Source organism: Micromesistius poutassou (genome assembly GCF_964030765.1).
Source record: "Micromesistius poutassou genome assembly, chromosome: 7".
NCBI lineage: Eukaryota > Metazoa > Chordata > Actinopteri > Gadiformes > Gadidae > Micromesistius > Micromesistius poutassou.
This window is the reverse complement of record NC_140277.1, coordinates 7626866-7643462: the sequence shown is the minus strand read 5'-3', so window position 1 is coordinate 7643462 and position 16597 is coordinate 7626866. Positions and strand designations below refer to the sequence as shown.

The 16597-nt window shown below is 43.3% G+C and overlaps 1 protein-coding gene across 2 annotated transcripts in view; it reads right to left on the bottom strand.

The window, feature by feature from the left end:
* Positions 1-7045, bottom strand: part of pax2a (paired box 2a) — a gene marked incomplete at both ends in the record, with an annotated part of 22851 nt that extends 15806 nt beyond the window's left edge. For both annotated transcript variants that reach the window (XM_084470259.1, XM_084470260.1), the window contains 4 exons: positions 86-171; positions 4332-4529; positions 5457-5622; positions 7003-7045. In XM_084470259.1, the coding sequence (XP_084326385.1) occupies positions 86-171; positions 4332-4529; positions 5457-5622; positions 7003-7045 (493 nt within the window). The remainder of the gene's footprint in view (positions 1-85; positions 172-4331; positions 4530-5456; positions 5623-7002) is intronic.
* Between the last annotated feature and the right edge of the window lie 9552 nt (positions 7046-16597).

Genomic DNA, 16597 nt, shown 5'->3' with positions numbered 1-16597 from the left:
GCAACATTCAACACATGACCGGTCATGTGACCACGTCACCATGGTCACATGACCGGTCCTGGGCCAACAGCGGGCCCTCCCTCACCTATGGTGTGTCCGGGCGGGGACAGCGGGGTGATGGAGCCGTCCGGGGACGGGTGGAAGGGCTGCTGGACCTTGGTGCGGATAATCCTGTAGAGGAGCGACAACAGCGACAACAGAGAAGGGGTTAATCGATGCGCCCCTGCATGGAGCGCTCACACCGTTGGGTACCAGGCGGGTCCTAGGGGCCTCCCTGGGCCTCGAGGCCCGGGAACAGGTTACGCGTGGTACTCTTAAATGTGGCACATCAAGTCCACTTTATGCCCCTACGTGTGTACAAGCGCTCCCCATCGCAAGAAGTAGGGCGGGGGGGTTGGTATATCGGGGTACCTGTCACAAATAACCAATCTCGGGGCATTAGGGGTAATCTGTCCCCTCCTGTGAGGGGGCTGAATGGAGGGATGTGCCCCCCCCCTCCCCCCCCCCCGCCGCTACTGTGATTGTGGATTCAATCCGGCTCCGTTCTGGGGTCTGTGATATGATAAACTCCCCACACGGCAAAGATGTGATATAAAGGGTGTCTTCATTGCACTTTGGACTGAATGATCTTGCAAACAAAGCATGAAATCACACCAATTCACCTCAATGATGGGCTTCAGTGGGTCTACCTGGCCGGCTCTAATAATGTCCCTCGCCCGCTCCCCTCTCTTTTCTTCTCTCCTCTCTCCTATTTTTTATTCCTGTTCCCCATCTCTCTCTAACCTGATCTTTTATTCCCCACTTTCCTCTCTCCTCATCCGTGCTCTCTCTCTCTTTCTTTCTCTCCCCCTCTCCCCCTCTCCCTCTCTCCCTCTCTTCCTCTCTCTCTCTCTCTCTCTTTCTCTCTCTCTCTCTCTCTCTCTCTCTCTCTCTCTCTCTCTCTCTCTCTCCATAGACCAATGTGTGCTTGTTCTATCCCTGTCTCCCTGTCCAATATACTTGTATGTGTGTGTGTCTATCTGGACAATAAATGTCTGGTTGAGGTACTCTCCTCTCTCTCTCCTTCTCTCCCTCCCTCTCCCTCTCTCTCCCTCTCTCTCTCTCTCTCTCTCTCTCTCTCTCTCTCTCTCTCTCTCTCTCTCTCTCTCTCGCTCTCTCTCCCACCCTCCCACTCTGTATGTCTCTCAGTTGCTGTTCTCTCTCATATCCACATCTCTAACCACAGGGGGCAGGTGTGTGGAGGTTGGTTCTGTGTTTGAGTGGATCACTCGGCCTCCCTGCCAGAGCCTTTATAGTTCAGGACCAGAGCCTCTATAGTTCAGGACCAGAGCCTCTCAATTAGGACAACGTCCATGAGAGAAACAACCAATGCAAATCATGAGCAATATATAATAAGGTTTAAAACGGATAGGAAACATGGCAAAACCGACTCCAATGTTTTTTAACAAGATTTTTTAATATAGTTTGGGGGGTTTTCGTGCAATCAAATGTTTATTCAAAGCAAAATAGTATAGCGATATATTATATATTTAATATATATATAGGCTTATAGGGATTTCCTTTTTTTTATATCATTCTCTATAATTCTAATTATTTAAACAAAAGATTAATTCAGTGTCAGGACTTGCTGTAAATTAACTCAAACGCGATCGATCCCATGGGGAGATATTGTAATACCAGCGCTAGGATTACGTTTTGATTGACAGGTGGATACGCGATTACTAAACAACATCCAAATCCCAACATCTCCCGGGTCTCCCACCCATCCCAACCAGAGGGTGAAAACTACAGTCCCCTCGACCCCGGCCACTCACGTTTTACTACTTTATATTGTATAGTGCATGCAGCATCCAGGCTGTGCTCTCCATCCTGAATGGGACAGGTATGGGTTAACACCCTCAGGGGGTTTTCACTCTTCTCCATCAGCTCAAGTGTCCTCTACTACTAACGCTGCTGCTGCTACTGCTTCTACTGCTTCAGGCGGCCCAAAGCGAGACGCTAGCAGGCACCAACATCCACACAATATCAATATTTGATTTGAATTTCCCCCACATCTCACCACGGCGGTTAGCTGACCGCGTGAGGTATAGGGAGGCCGGTGGGCTCGTAAATTGAAGGACTTTGTTTCGAGTCCACGTTGTTGATATTGAATAAGCAATTTGGATGGCGTGGTGTGGGGTGGGGGGGGGGGGGTAAATTAACGACATAGGACTGGATGGCTATAGTGGTCGCTGTTGGTGGTGGTGGTGGTGGGGCTGTGGGGTAGGCAGGGAGGGAGTTGAGAGTCCCTAAAGAAATATTAAAATGTGAATCAATATGATTGAAAGCCGCTTAGGACCCTGGGTTTGCCTTCTCTCCGTGTGTGTGTGTGTGTGTGTGTGTGTGTGTGTGTGTGTGTGTGTGTGTGTGTGTGTGTGTGTGTATGTGTGTGTGTGTGTGTGTGTGTGTGTGTGTGTGTGTGTTGCACGGCAGGCATGGACAGTCCTTCTTCTGCGGCTAACAAACAAATGGCCGAAGCACTGTCTGTGTAATCGCTTTAATAATTCACGCAAAGGAAAATGTGTTTAACGCCAGGACAGCCTCTTTAGTCAGGAGGGCAAAGGTCAGCGCCTCGAACCAACCACAGACCACCGAGAATGGGTCCTTTTTTCACTTATTTCCTGACTCTCTTTCTGTTCTATTCTATCCATTCTCATCTCCCCAGCCCCACTGAAGTACACATAGTCCTCCTTTCAAAGTAAAGAAAAATGAGCATAGATATATGGATGGATAGATGGAGAGATAGATAAATAGATAGATAGATAGATAGATAGATAGATAGATAGATAGATAGATAGATAGATAGATGGATAAGAACTTGCAAGATAAAATGTGTATAAAATATAATGGAATAGAAATGCAAAAATAACTTGCAGGATTTAAGTTGATAATTAACATGTCAGCTAACTTTGATTCAAATGAGGCCTCTATTTCACATTTCCATTAAGCCCAAACATAAATCGCATGACAAATCACGTAAATAGCTTTCCACACTCTACGGCAAAAAAGGAGGGTATATATACATAAAGTAGAGTTAAAAGAAAAAGGTTCCCGTCAAATTAACACTTTTTTCTTTAAAAGGGTCATGCATTTTCAAAATAAAAGACACGTGTTGTCTTCTTAACTTAAATATATCCTATCCGAATCATGCAGGGGAGTTGAAAAGCATAAACCATGGTGAAATATTTTTTTTAATTGCACCCAAATTTCTACGAATTTCTTACACTGTCGTTTTTCCCCCAGAATGTGTTATGAGGGTAGAGTTGTGATCCATCCGGAGCTCATTAAAATGTAATGGTGATGACCACCTCTATGGAACGCTGCCTCCTAACCAAAGTTCACAACTCTCACGCGCACGGAAGGCCTATGGCGCTGTTTCACCTCGCGCACGTCCGTTGGGGGGGGGGGGGGGGGCTTTCACGCGCCAAATATCCTGTCTGAGAGTCTCGCTCCACTTGGAGGAGGAAGGGAACTAGAATAACCGAATTTCTATTATATTTTAATGATATTACTTAAAATTACCTTAAAAAATAATAATAACCATAATAATAATAACCATAATAATAATATTTATATTGTTATTATTATTACTACTATTATATTAATTCGATTTAATTGCACCTAAAAATTAAGTTTCTCATAAATAAAAAATGTGCTACAATGCCAAACGAAAAGCATCCGAGCCGTAGACTATAACCTTCATTCCATCGTACATGGGTCCACAATTGACTCGGTGCTTGTTTACCGGGTCCCACGCGGCGCCCATGTGAAAACAAAGCGAGTGTCGGCCACAGCAAAACATCCCGCCTCTCTGGCGCAGTGTGGTCCGTCTATTGAGCGGTCGGGGACGGGTGTTTCCCTCTGCCGCTGGATCTGGTTACATGCTATCGATCCGTTTTTATCGAGACAGATGTGATTTTCGTGGCCTCAACCTTAGATCCCCGGTGCTGACTGCGGTGGGGCTGCGGGGGGATTGAATTGCACTTCTGAGACCACCCCGAATAATAGCTGCTCTTGGTATGGCCCCTCACTCCAACCCACCGCACAGCTCAAGTGATTTATTTCACAAGGCAATTAACGCGTTTTAATTACGGAATGATTCATCTGTCTTTGTCTATTATTATTATCATCATCCCCATACCGTTGTATTATGTGTGTGGGTGGGTGTGTGTGTGTGCGTGTTGGATTCCATTCATGGGCGCGTCTTCCACAGAGGCCCTATACAGATAGGCTACACTTGTTTATCGGGGCCGCGCGTTAAGGAGCAGCGGCCGGTGGCGCGGGGGACCTACCTGTTGATGGAGGAGACGCTCGGGACGGTGTCGTTATCGCAGACCCCCTCCGCCAGGAGCCGGTCCCGGATCTCCCAGGCGAACATGGTGGGGTTCTGTCGTTTATAGTCTGCTATTTTATCCACTACTTTGGGAGTCGCGACCTTTGGTTTGGAGCCCCCAATGACCCCGGGTTTAATACTGCCCGTTTCGTAGTACCTGTTTAGGAAGATAATGGCAAGAATGAAGGCGATATAGAGCTGTTCGAAAATGGCACGAGAAAAGGTGTTCAATCTGTTGTTTTTTTTATCGTCCGATTGAGTTTTCGCTGTGCACTGGTATGCAATCACTTTAATTAGTGGAGAGAAACGATCAGAATATATATTCTGTACATGTGCACGGCTGCTCCGATAAAGGAAGGTATGCAGCCTAATAATCTGCTCGGATGGGAGATGGCTTAACCTAACAGTTTATGTTCAGAACAAAAAGCAGATTTTCTGTTTCTCAAGCGTTAGTGGATGAATGAACAGTGACGTTTTATTTTCTCCAAACAACACTATAATTAAAAATTACACTTGGAAAGCTATAGACAATGAGAAGACCAGGGACAAATACCGTCGAGATAAGACGAAGGAAAGTTGGAGTCATAAGTATTATCAGTCGTCATGAGCTTTAATCGCATGCACAACATGCCACCATGGCCTATTAGTACATTTTGGTGACAAACATTCCACATATAGGAAGTAAAATACCTCTGAAATCCCTTCTGATAGCTGAAAGAAATATTTCAAACAATTATCTCTTTATCTCTGTGCTCCTAAAAATATAATAGAAGGAACTGAACATTGGGACGGAATTAAATTAAATTATATATCTTTTTTATTATTTTTTTTCTTAAAATATATGCATATACATATATATATATATATATATATACATATATATATCCAAACCTATCTGTCTAGGGATGCTGAGGGTGATCGATATAAAATGTTGGATACAGAATTTCTGTATTCAAGCAAAAAGAAAAATGAAAAAAAAAGAAGCATGGCCAGCGATAAGCGATGACCGAGGCTATAACAGAGCAGGGTGTGCGCATTAGATTTATGTCTGCTGCACGGGCCTGCGGACGACCGGGTCCCTTACCTGCCGAGGATTTTGCTGACGCAGCCGTGACTGACCCGCAGTTGTCGGGAGATGTCACACGGCCTGACCCCTTGGTGGGCCAGCTCGACTATCCGCTGCCTGACGACGTCAGGCAGGGGTCTGCCGTTCACAAACACCCCGCCGAGCTGGTTCACCCCGCCATGCCCTACATGGGATACAGCAGGACGGAAGAACAAATACAACATTACATACATACAGACGACACCAGGGCGCTTAACTCACCTTATTTATAAAATGACATATATTTATGATGCCCGCACACACACACATACACACACATAGGTCTACACACATAGGCTAACTATATAAAAACACACAGCATAATAATATAATAATAATAATAATAATTGTAATAATGATAATAATAATCAAATAATAATAATATTAGTTGCAGTTGGTGATCATGATTATTATTATAATAATAATAATTATTATTATTTTGAGGATCTCCCAATGAAAGCCAATGTATGTACCAATTTTTGACTTCTTAGTAATAAAAACATATTTTTAGATAGGATATTGTACACATTCAAAATGTGTTTATTGAAACATTAACCCCCGTACTAATGCCCACTTATCCTGAGGGGAAGCCGGTGTAGGTCGACAATATCTTCCCAGAGCACCACGTCCACCGCAGCCTTACCACATGTCCCAGATTACGTTTCAACCTGTTTAATTTTCCTTGCACAATTATTGTAAATAATTTAAAATGAGCTTTGATAACTCATATTACATACGCCGATAGTGCGAATGAAAAGGGATAAATAATTTACTCGGGGCACTGGTATGCTTTACAAATATAGCGTAAAAAACACAAAAATAATTCCTAGCCTACATTTGCTTTATTCCTGTTTTTTTCACCTGCTCCCAGTTCAGTTTTACAACATGGTCTAATTATGCGTCTTCTTAGGGTGAGATCATTCACACGGTTGTATTCATTTACAAACAGCCGTGCGTCCTCAGAGGGCCAGCTGAGGTATTAAACACATTGTATTTAAATAGGGGGCTCCTTTTTGCTTTTACAGTCAATTGTTTCCCCACTGTAACACTCTCTGATATAAGGCCTCGTTTGCTTGCTGCTATTTGAATTAACCATCAAGCAATAAAGTGGAAGCACAGGATATTGTACAAAGATAGGCTTAAATATTATAACTATGCAGGGATACCGTTATTCAAACCACCAAACTAAAATGCCCTTTCAACACTGTAGTAAGGCTGCACGGTGGAGTGGATCCTATAGACATCGGCTGAAACCGCTGTTACTCAAACATGTTCATGTCTGCACCTTTTAAAACTTTTCGGAGATAAATAAACGAAAACGAATTAAAACGTGTCCAAATAGAACACAACAGAATAGCGCAAGCAAACCCACTCATAATGGGCAGCCTGAAGCACGCTGTCCCACTACAAAACCTAAATGCACAAACAATCTTTCCATCCACACACAATCTATTTATTTAAAACAACACGATAAAGAGGCGTTTCATGCAGAACACAATCAGGTGCAAACTAAGCCTCGACTCACGGTGCATCGCCGAGAAGGGGTCCGATTTGCAGTGAATATCCATGGGATAGCACAGGAACGACAGGTAATCGACTGAGGTCGCCGTTTCGCCTTGATAATTCAGCTTTAAAGGCGTAAAAAAAATGCTTCACCGTAAAGCTTCAAAACAAGTCCGCGCGTAACGTGTCCTTAAGGTGCACTCGGTCAGAGAGGACCTCTCGAAAAAACTACCAAGTTTTTCCTCCCTTGTTGTTGATGTTGTTTTTTTCTCCCCCCCCCAACTCTGGTCGCGGAGTGCAAGGTGTGCGGAGGGTCTGTCAGGTGCAGAGCGCAACCCACGCCTGTGCCGAGCTCACGGGTCCCAGCAGCAACATGCGCCGAAAGAGGGTCACCCGGTTATTTGTCTTTAAACGACATGGTTCAAGTCGAGGGGCCGTGGTTATAGCCGAGTCTCTCCCGCGGGTTTCTCCGGTCGCGAATCTGCGGCAGCCCACCCAACAAAAAAATTCCTTCCTCCTTCCTGACGGTGGCTGAAGACTGGCGGGCTCGCGTTGAATCAGATAGGGGCGGAGATGACAGTAGCAAACATGGACACGCCGAGACTACCTCTCTGTCCCCCCTCTCCTCGAGAATGGGCTGTGCCTAAACGAAGCTTTGGGCTGAGAATGAAAGCCTTCTCCTTGTGTGTGTTTCTAAAAGCTGCAGTCTCCCCACCGATCACCCCCCCTCCTCCTCCTCCCCCTCCTCCTCCTCACCACCACCACCACCACCACCCTCCTCCTCCTCCCCTTCATCCCAAAGATCCCTCGCATAGAGATGGATGACTTGTCAGACAAAGGCAATAGATTCCAACACTTTGTGATTCGCTCACGTAAAAAAAAGGAAAAAAAAATCAGCTCAAACGAGGAGGTTCCTGCATCCGACAGTTCGGAAGGGGAGGGAGACGAGACGCGAAATGATGAGAGTTTCTAGTGAAAGAATCAAGGAGAAATAAAGGCAGGTGAATGGCAGGAGGAAGAGCAGTGGTCAGGCTGTTGGGCTCGGTGTGGTTGTTGTACAACGTCCGGAACAGATAGGTAGGCCTGTTGGAATTGCACAGGGTCTTTAAAAAAAAAAATAGAAAAGAAGATTTCGCTTACATTGTTTTCTGTTGAGATGGCCTTACCACAACAGAGCAGCACTTATCTGCACTGATAAAGTTGACTCAGTAAAGTCTCCAATACATTTGTATTCTTTTTAATTGAATTTATCAGCAGGGACATGTTTCGTGTTCTAACACAAAGTAAAGTTAACTGGAATGTCATGGGAATACCATGCATGACTCTGTGTCCTGTCGCCCACAGCATTAGGCCTCGTTTTCATTTCATTTCAGTCAAATTTTTAAATTGTTCATAAGGCCTACTATACAATTGGTAGGCATACTAGTATGCCATGAGATGTGAAAGTTGCATCTTCTAACACACACACACACACACACACACACACACACACACACACACACACACACACACACACACACAGCAGACACATAAAACACACACACCTTCACACGCACTCACGCATACGCACTCACGCAAAGACGCACACACACACACACACACACACTCACACACACACACACACACACACACACACACACACACACACACACACACACACACACACACACACACACACACACACACACACAATGCCCTCTAGGCGCTCTAGTAAAGCGCTGTTATCACAATCGCTCTGTAGATGGCGCTCGTAGGTTGTGATCCGCACTCAGCTCCTCTAAACTATAAATCGGTACATGATGTTGATCAGAAGTGGGTTTGGTCAAAGGTTAAGCATAAGCCAACTGTAGCCTAGTTAGATAATCATTTTTGATCTCATCGAAAAATAGGTAGATCAAAATCCATGCGCAGAAAATCCCGGATAGTCTCTTGTTAATAAACAAAAGTAGCTGCAGGATGTTTTTGCCATGTTTAGTGATTATTATTTTTTCATTAGCTTATTTTATTTTATTTTACTGTAGCACTTATATAAGTTTAAAATGTAGGCCTAATGAAGGCGCTTGAAGGGCCTTTCACGAATAGAAAGGAATTGCATGTCAAATAAATAAATAAATATAAAAAATATATCGTCTTCGATGGGAATCAGAATGCATTTGTTTAGGACCACCATAAATCTGAACCAAAGTATTTATTATTATCATAATAATTTTAACAATAAATATATTGATTATAAGAGTAATAATTCTTCTTCTTCTTATTATTATTATTATTATTATTATTTGATATTCCTATTTATATTTATTTAAATAATTATTTACAAAAATCTAAACCCTAACAATAGGTCTGATAACAATATACATCATAATAATACTACTAATAATAATTACACTACCACTACTAATACTAATGCTATACTAATAATAATGATAACAATACTTATAAATTGTAATAGACTACAATAGGCCTATTTTTCGTAGTATTTTTTTTATTTTCTCATGACATTATTTTTAGAATCCCACACACATTTTCTCAGAGTTTACCAGGAACAGAAAGAGGATCTGTGTTGCATTTCACCCTCTGGACAAGTTTGAGGACGATTCCTCTTTTGTTTCTGCCTTTTTGGAGGAAGCTTCTGGTACACCGTGTAGGACCATGGGCTGTAATTTCACACGTCGCTGCACTCCTGCCCTAAAGCTGCTGCTATTTCCCCACAACACCCCGATTTGCCCCCGTACCCTTTGCACCGCTCCGACAACGCCCCCATGTCAAAGTATAGCAAAACAAATGGCGTGATAATTAAGAAACTGTTAGTCTTGACTTCACCCCCTTAAAATCTGACACACCGCGGATTTAGCAAGGCTCTTGTTGGCTCTTTTTTTCGATTAAATGTTCCGGGCCTTATAATAATGTAATACTGGACTGCAACCCCCTTTTGATACAGGGCCTCGCCATAGGATGAATCAAAGGAACGGTTTTGTCTGGCACGAGAGAAGTGCAATATGGGTTCGTTTTGAATTACACAAAATCAGCTCTACTTTCAAACATTTCCAACCTCACGAACAACACACCTGACCAGCTGTGGGCAGAGAAAGACATGTGGGGTAAAAAAAAAAAAAAGATAATTTAGAGATAGGCATGTTCTTGTAAACATAGGCCGTTCAACCGCTGGATCCCTTTAAGACACAATGTGCAAGTTCAACGAGTGTTCAGAATGGGTGGTGTCATGGTCTCATGGGTGGTGGAGGCGGTGGAGGGTGCGGTGGAGCTGGTGGTGCAGGTGGAGGTTGAGGAGCGGGTGGGGCTGGGGTGGGGAGCGGTCTATTTACTGCCCGCACCCAGAAATGATGAATTTCTAACAAAGGTAAGCCAAATCAATTTCTCCAGCTTTTGTTCGCTGTCAAAGCATCTTCGGGTCAACAATCTCTATCGCTCTCTATATTTAGCCAGAACAGCCCTGCGGACCCCCTGAACAGATTCTACACCTCAAAACACCCTTTTACCTTCTTGTTGATGGGGGAAAAGTTCAACTGGGTGAACGATAATTATTTTCAATAAACTTGTAGGCTAGTCTAATTCGATTTGTAAACATTATATCAACTAACTAACTTGTGTGATAATACACAATTCAATTGACATAGGCCTATGCTGACAAGGTAGGCCGATAAAGACCATGAACCATTTCTCCCGGAGTTACATGATGTAGTTATTATTCTTGTAATAAATACATCACAAAAAGTTGAGAAAATGAATGAAACCTCCCGTGATATTCCCTGTCCTCCTAAAGCAATAGTTGGGGGCTTTGTTTGCACTCTTTTCCCGCGACACTTTGTTCCATTAGGCCTATAGCCAAAGCATGAGACGTTATATCAAAGAGTCACTTCCATCTCCCTGTGTTAGCGTCTCCCGCCACCGAGGAAGGCCATATGGGGAGACGCTGCCAAACTGCAGGATATCAGCTGCGTCCTTAAATTGCTTATTCATGTGCTTTATAACGAGAACAGATGGGTATCACATTTGACTCCATCATCGACACCAACAGAGATTGATTTTGAACTTACTTTTAATTTCGTAGTGATTAATTAAATCATTACAGCGGTTTCGACTGTTGTTTTTCAATTGAAGCCCCCATCCCCACAAGGTGATATAGGCTATTCTTGTGATATTCTTGAATTTAACATAATTTACATAATAACAACAATAATATAAATGCATAGGGCCAATAACAAACTCAACAACATCACCAGGTGACAATAATAATAATAATATTATTATTATTATTGATAATAATGATAATAGTAATTAGTATTATTATTGTTATGATTATAATTGTATATTATAGCTTAATGATAATAGGCTACTAATAATTAATACTAATAATACTAGTACTAATAATAAAATAGAACAAATGTGAGAACGTTTATTATTTCATTTTTTGTCATTATTGTCAACCTATTATTAAATCATATGTCAACACAACACAAAGCCTAATATATCTTTATTATTAATAGGCGTACACATAACTAGTCCATATATCAGAAGACCAAACGGACAGGCAGACGAAACACTGCCCCAGCGACACCGGCAAACAAACGTCGACACGGTTTGTGTTGGGCGTGCAGGGGAGGAGGAGGAGAGGTTCGAGGCAGCGAGGAATCCTTACCTGATCGACCACGCTGTGAGGCATTGCTTTCCCTTGTCTAATGGTCCGTCCCGGCGACGCAGCCCAGTAGATCTCTCCGGCCTCTTGCGCTCCCTCCCCGGCTGGGCGTCGAGCTTCTCTCCGCCAGTTGTCAGAATCTTTGAGCGATCATCCAAAACTAAACGGTTTAGACGACCAAAAAAAGAGGGAAGTAGCCCTGCTCCAATGAACTAGGAATTGATAAAGGTGAGGAGAAGTAGAAATAAAGGAGCATAGGGTGTTGCAGGTGCTGTATGAAACAAGAAGGAGGGTGGCCTATCGGATGGAAAAAAAACAAAAAAAAACAACGAAAAAGGCCATTAAAATGGTTATAAAAGCTGTAGTTCTCAAAGATGAACTCAAATTACCAAGACTGGATGTAGGCTATTGAAATGCCAGTAAAACACATTGTGTTTCTAAATGTGTGCATATGTAGGCCTATGCTATCTATTCTGGTTATCAGTAGGCCAATACACTTAACCTCTATGAAAAAACTTGGGCAAAGGTTATGTCAGCGAACTCTCTGGTTGATTGTCCCTGCCACCACCTTTCCATTTAAATATATAGAATAGATGAGATTTAAAACAAATATGCTGGAATATAAATTGCAAGCAAAAATTGTAAAATAGGCATATGAAGCTGAAGTGTTCAGGCCTATGTTTTTCAATTGGCACTGAATCATATTAGTATGAGACAAAATCAAGCTCCTTTTATTTCTCACATTGTATGCATTTTCCCTCTATCGTTCACTCTCTGTCTCACTCACTTATTGAGGGTCTATGAGGGTCTAACACACACACGCACACCTAACTTTTTTTCGGGTGCTAACATTGTGAGAGGCTACAAACGGAGAAGAGAATAAAAGCTAGTTGCTGGAACACAGCAGATGAGTAACCAGTTAAAAGCCAATACTACAGTATTCACAAGAACCATAGAGCATGCTCAGGCTATAAAAGTTAACATTAAAATATTATAGCTTCTCTCTTGGCTATTTGACAAACATTTTGTAGTTGAACATTCTTTTTTTATATCGCTTAGGATCCTAAAAGGGCCATAATTGCTACTGGACCAAAAACTCATAAATGAATGCTTTTTAGATAAAGATATAAATAAAATATAACAAATCCATTCTTTGAATTGTAATCGGAATTGCTTATTCGGAAAATCACAGTGAAAGATTCATAAAGGAGGCCCCAAAAAAGCATCAATGTGTTTAATGCTACGTTTTGTATATAGATCTACATACATATGGTATTTGTTCACATTTGTAAAACTGAAAATCAAAACGAGATCTCAAATCCAATGAATGAACACGTGTGTGGAACATTGTCTTGTAAAATAGATACAGCATTACTGCATGCACTATTAGGCCTGCACTGTTTCACAATTGAGACTGAGTTCACTTTTGTTAACTGTGATAACTGTCTCACACACACACACACACACACACACACACACACTTACACTCATCCACCGACTCCCCCCCACCTGTGCTCACCCTTCCCTCAACACACCCACCCACACACACACACACACACACACACACACACACACACACACACACACACACACACACACAAAAAAAAAATACACCCACCCCGATCAAGAGATCTTAATAAACTCTAATGGGAAATTTACCGTTCCACTTTTTTTTTCTAAACTACGTTAGTGGAGTGACCAAGTGGCCAAATATAGGACATTTCAATGACCATAAAGCTGTCTGTAATGGAAGCCCAGCTACTCTCAAAGCCAGCCCTCATATCCAGGGTGGGGGGGGCTGCAATCTGCCAGGGAGGCCACAGGAGTGGAGGGATTAAGGTGGAAAAGTACATTCAGTGTTATTGTCCACTGCACTGGTCCAAATGATCCACTCGCTCTGCCCTGTCCAGGGCCCTGGGAGCCAGGGAGGAGGGGAAGGCATGGCAGTGGCAAGGTGGTTATTAGAGAGGGGTGGATGGGGGATTAATAAGGACGTTTGAATCTGGAACAACTCCCTTTTATCTTCAGCATTTCTACTACTTTACCTCCCTCAACTCATCGCACCAGCACGTTCACATCCAAACCTTGTTCCTCGTCATGCCCTCAGCCACCTCCTCCCCTTTACTCTCCTCTTCTCTCCTCTGCTCTCTTCTCTTCTTCTCTCCTCTTCAATCCATCTCCTCTCCTTTCCTTTTCTTGCCTTTCCTCTCCTCTCCTCTCATCACTACATCTACAGCTCGATCTCGACTGTACCTCAGAACTGTACACCATTATTCACCATACTGTTAGCCACAGCTTGAGACTGCAGAACTAGTTTTTATTACCATCATTTCACATCATTACGTTGTTATTGTCAGAGCATTTACACGTTCTAACGTTCGATATCAGTTCTATTCAACTGCAAAAGAATAGTGGCATGCACACACACACACACACACACACACACACACACACACACAATATGTTTCCTGTCTGCTGTGTGGGCTGGTGTACAGCACCAGGGCTGAGCGACAGCACAGTGTCATTATCCTCAACTCTTGCCAGCTTTTCATATTTAAAGCCAGCAAGGGTTTAATTAGCAAATGATGACAGTGTCATATGGTGTCATGATGGCACAGAATGCCTGGATGTATCTATGCGTGTGTTTGTGTGTCTGCGTGTGTGTATGTGTATGTGCGTGTACACATTTTTGAACACAGACTTTTGTGTCATCCATATAATTCACAGTGTGTTTGTGTAGTGTTTGTAGTTTGCATACAGTGTGTGTGTGTGTGTGTGTGTGTGTAGTGTTTATAGTTTGCATACACATACACTTGCGTTGCCTGAATGCGTGAGTGCCTGTTTGTGTGTGTGTGTACGCACACGCACGTGTTTAGTGTGTGTGTGTGTGTGTGTACGGGGGTACGGGGTTGTGTGTGCTCATGGTTGCGAGACCCTGACTGACAGTAGTCAGCCAAAGGGCCTGCCCAGGAAGCAGGCGGGGGGCTGGGGAGAGCAGGCACACTAAAACATCTGTAATGTGTAATTCACTGGTGTTCCGTGACTGCTCATGGATTAAAGATTAAAATCTATTGTCTTGACAGATGGGAGAGAGAGACACAGGAATGGAGACGGAGAGAGAGACGTTGGGAGACAATGAGAGAGGGAGAGGAGGGAGAGAAAGAGAGGGAGAGAAAGAGAGATGGAGAGAGAGGGAGAGGAGGAGAGAGAGAAAGAGAGACGGAGAGGGAGTGAAAGAGAGGGCAGGAGGGATGGAGGGAGAGAGAGAGGGAGAGAGAGAGAGGTAGAGAGAGTAAGAGAAAGAGAGAGGTAGGGTAAGATGGAGAGAGAGGGAAAGGGAGAGAGAGGGAGATGGATAGAGAGAGAGGGAGACGGAGAGAGAAAAAGGGAGGATAGTCTCATTCATTTCCCATTTTATTTGTATATTTTCAGACCTGAATAATCACAGTAGAAAAATAAGATATCTGTTTGGTTCACTCTGCAGAGCGATTAGCATAAGCTTTGAAAATATGATGTAGGGACAAGGACTTGGGATGTTGGTTTGGATTATATCCGCTAACTTATTTCCTATTCTTAAAAACGGTATATATTTGTATTATAACATCAGAAGAGAGGTTATTGCTGTCAATAGATCACACCAAAATGTGTTTCCTTAATGCATCTCTTATTAACCTCCTGGAGTATCAGAATAAAGAGGGTTAGGAGACAGCAGCTCTCAGCAGAGGACTGGGTGCTACGTAGTTTGCTGTGGAAGCTTGAACTTTGTCAATGTTTCTGTTGTGTATCTTGGTTGACAACAACACTGAGTGTCCCTATGGGAACATCAGAACAAAATCCTTTCCCTTAGATCTATTCTCATTGTATGACTAACTTAAAAATGTCATTAGTGTCTGCAGTGTGTGTGTGTGTGTGTGTGTGTGTGTGTGTGTGTGTGTGTGTGTGTGTGTGTGTGTGTGTGTGTGTGTGTGTGTGTGTGTGTGTGTAGGAGGTAATGGCCCAGCCAGTAGAGCGAATCAACAGACCACCTGAGAGTTGTTTTTGGGCATTAGTGTGTCTCTCTCTCGCCCTCACTCTGCTCTCATATGGCAACATGCGCTCCCTCTCTCTCTTTCCCTCTCTCTCTCCCTCCCTCCCTCACCTACTCACTCTCTCTCTCTCATAGTGTTACATATGCCCTCTTTCTCCCGCTCAGTTTTTGCATATGAATGGTGTATGTGTGTGTTTGTGTGTATGTGAGCATGTATTTTGTGTGTATGAACAATGTGTGTGTGTGTGTGTGTGTGTGTGTGTGTGTGGGGGGGGTCTGTTTGCGTGTGTGTGTGTGCGACCGTAGTGAGTGTGGGTATGTCTGTTTGTGTGTGTGCGTGTGACTGTAGTGAGTGTATGCGCGTGTGCTTGCGTGTGTGTGTGCGTGTGTGTAGGGCTGTGACCGTAGTTAGGGTGTGCGTGTGAGTGTGACTAGTGAGCGTGTACGTGTGTGTGTGTGTGTGTGTGTGTGTGTGTGTGTGTGTGTGTGTGTGGCTGTGACTGTGTGTTATTTGAGCCTGGCCATCTGAAGGAGGTGCTTGCTCTCTTTCTCCAGGAAGCATGAAAGGGAGCTGAGAAGCCGCTCCTCAATAATACATCAGAGTCTTTCACTCACACACGCTTGAGATGCCCCAGTCATTGACTTTTGGACTTTGGGATTTACATGAACCAGCCAAAAGCAGCTTACCTGTGCAGCGATGCCTCTTGAGCCCCCCTTCCCCTCCCCCTCTCCCCTATCCTCTGCCGTCGTGGATTTCCATAAACTCTAACAAGCATTTTGATTTTGCTTCCCCATCCATCTCTGATAGATTCTGGAGATCATTTTGAAGGATTTCCGCAGTGTTTCAATTTCAATTTGAAGAATACGTATAATTCTCGTCGTAAATCTCAAGCTTAATCCATACCGATAAATAAATAGAAACTACATTTTAAA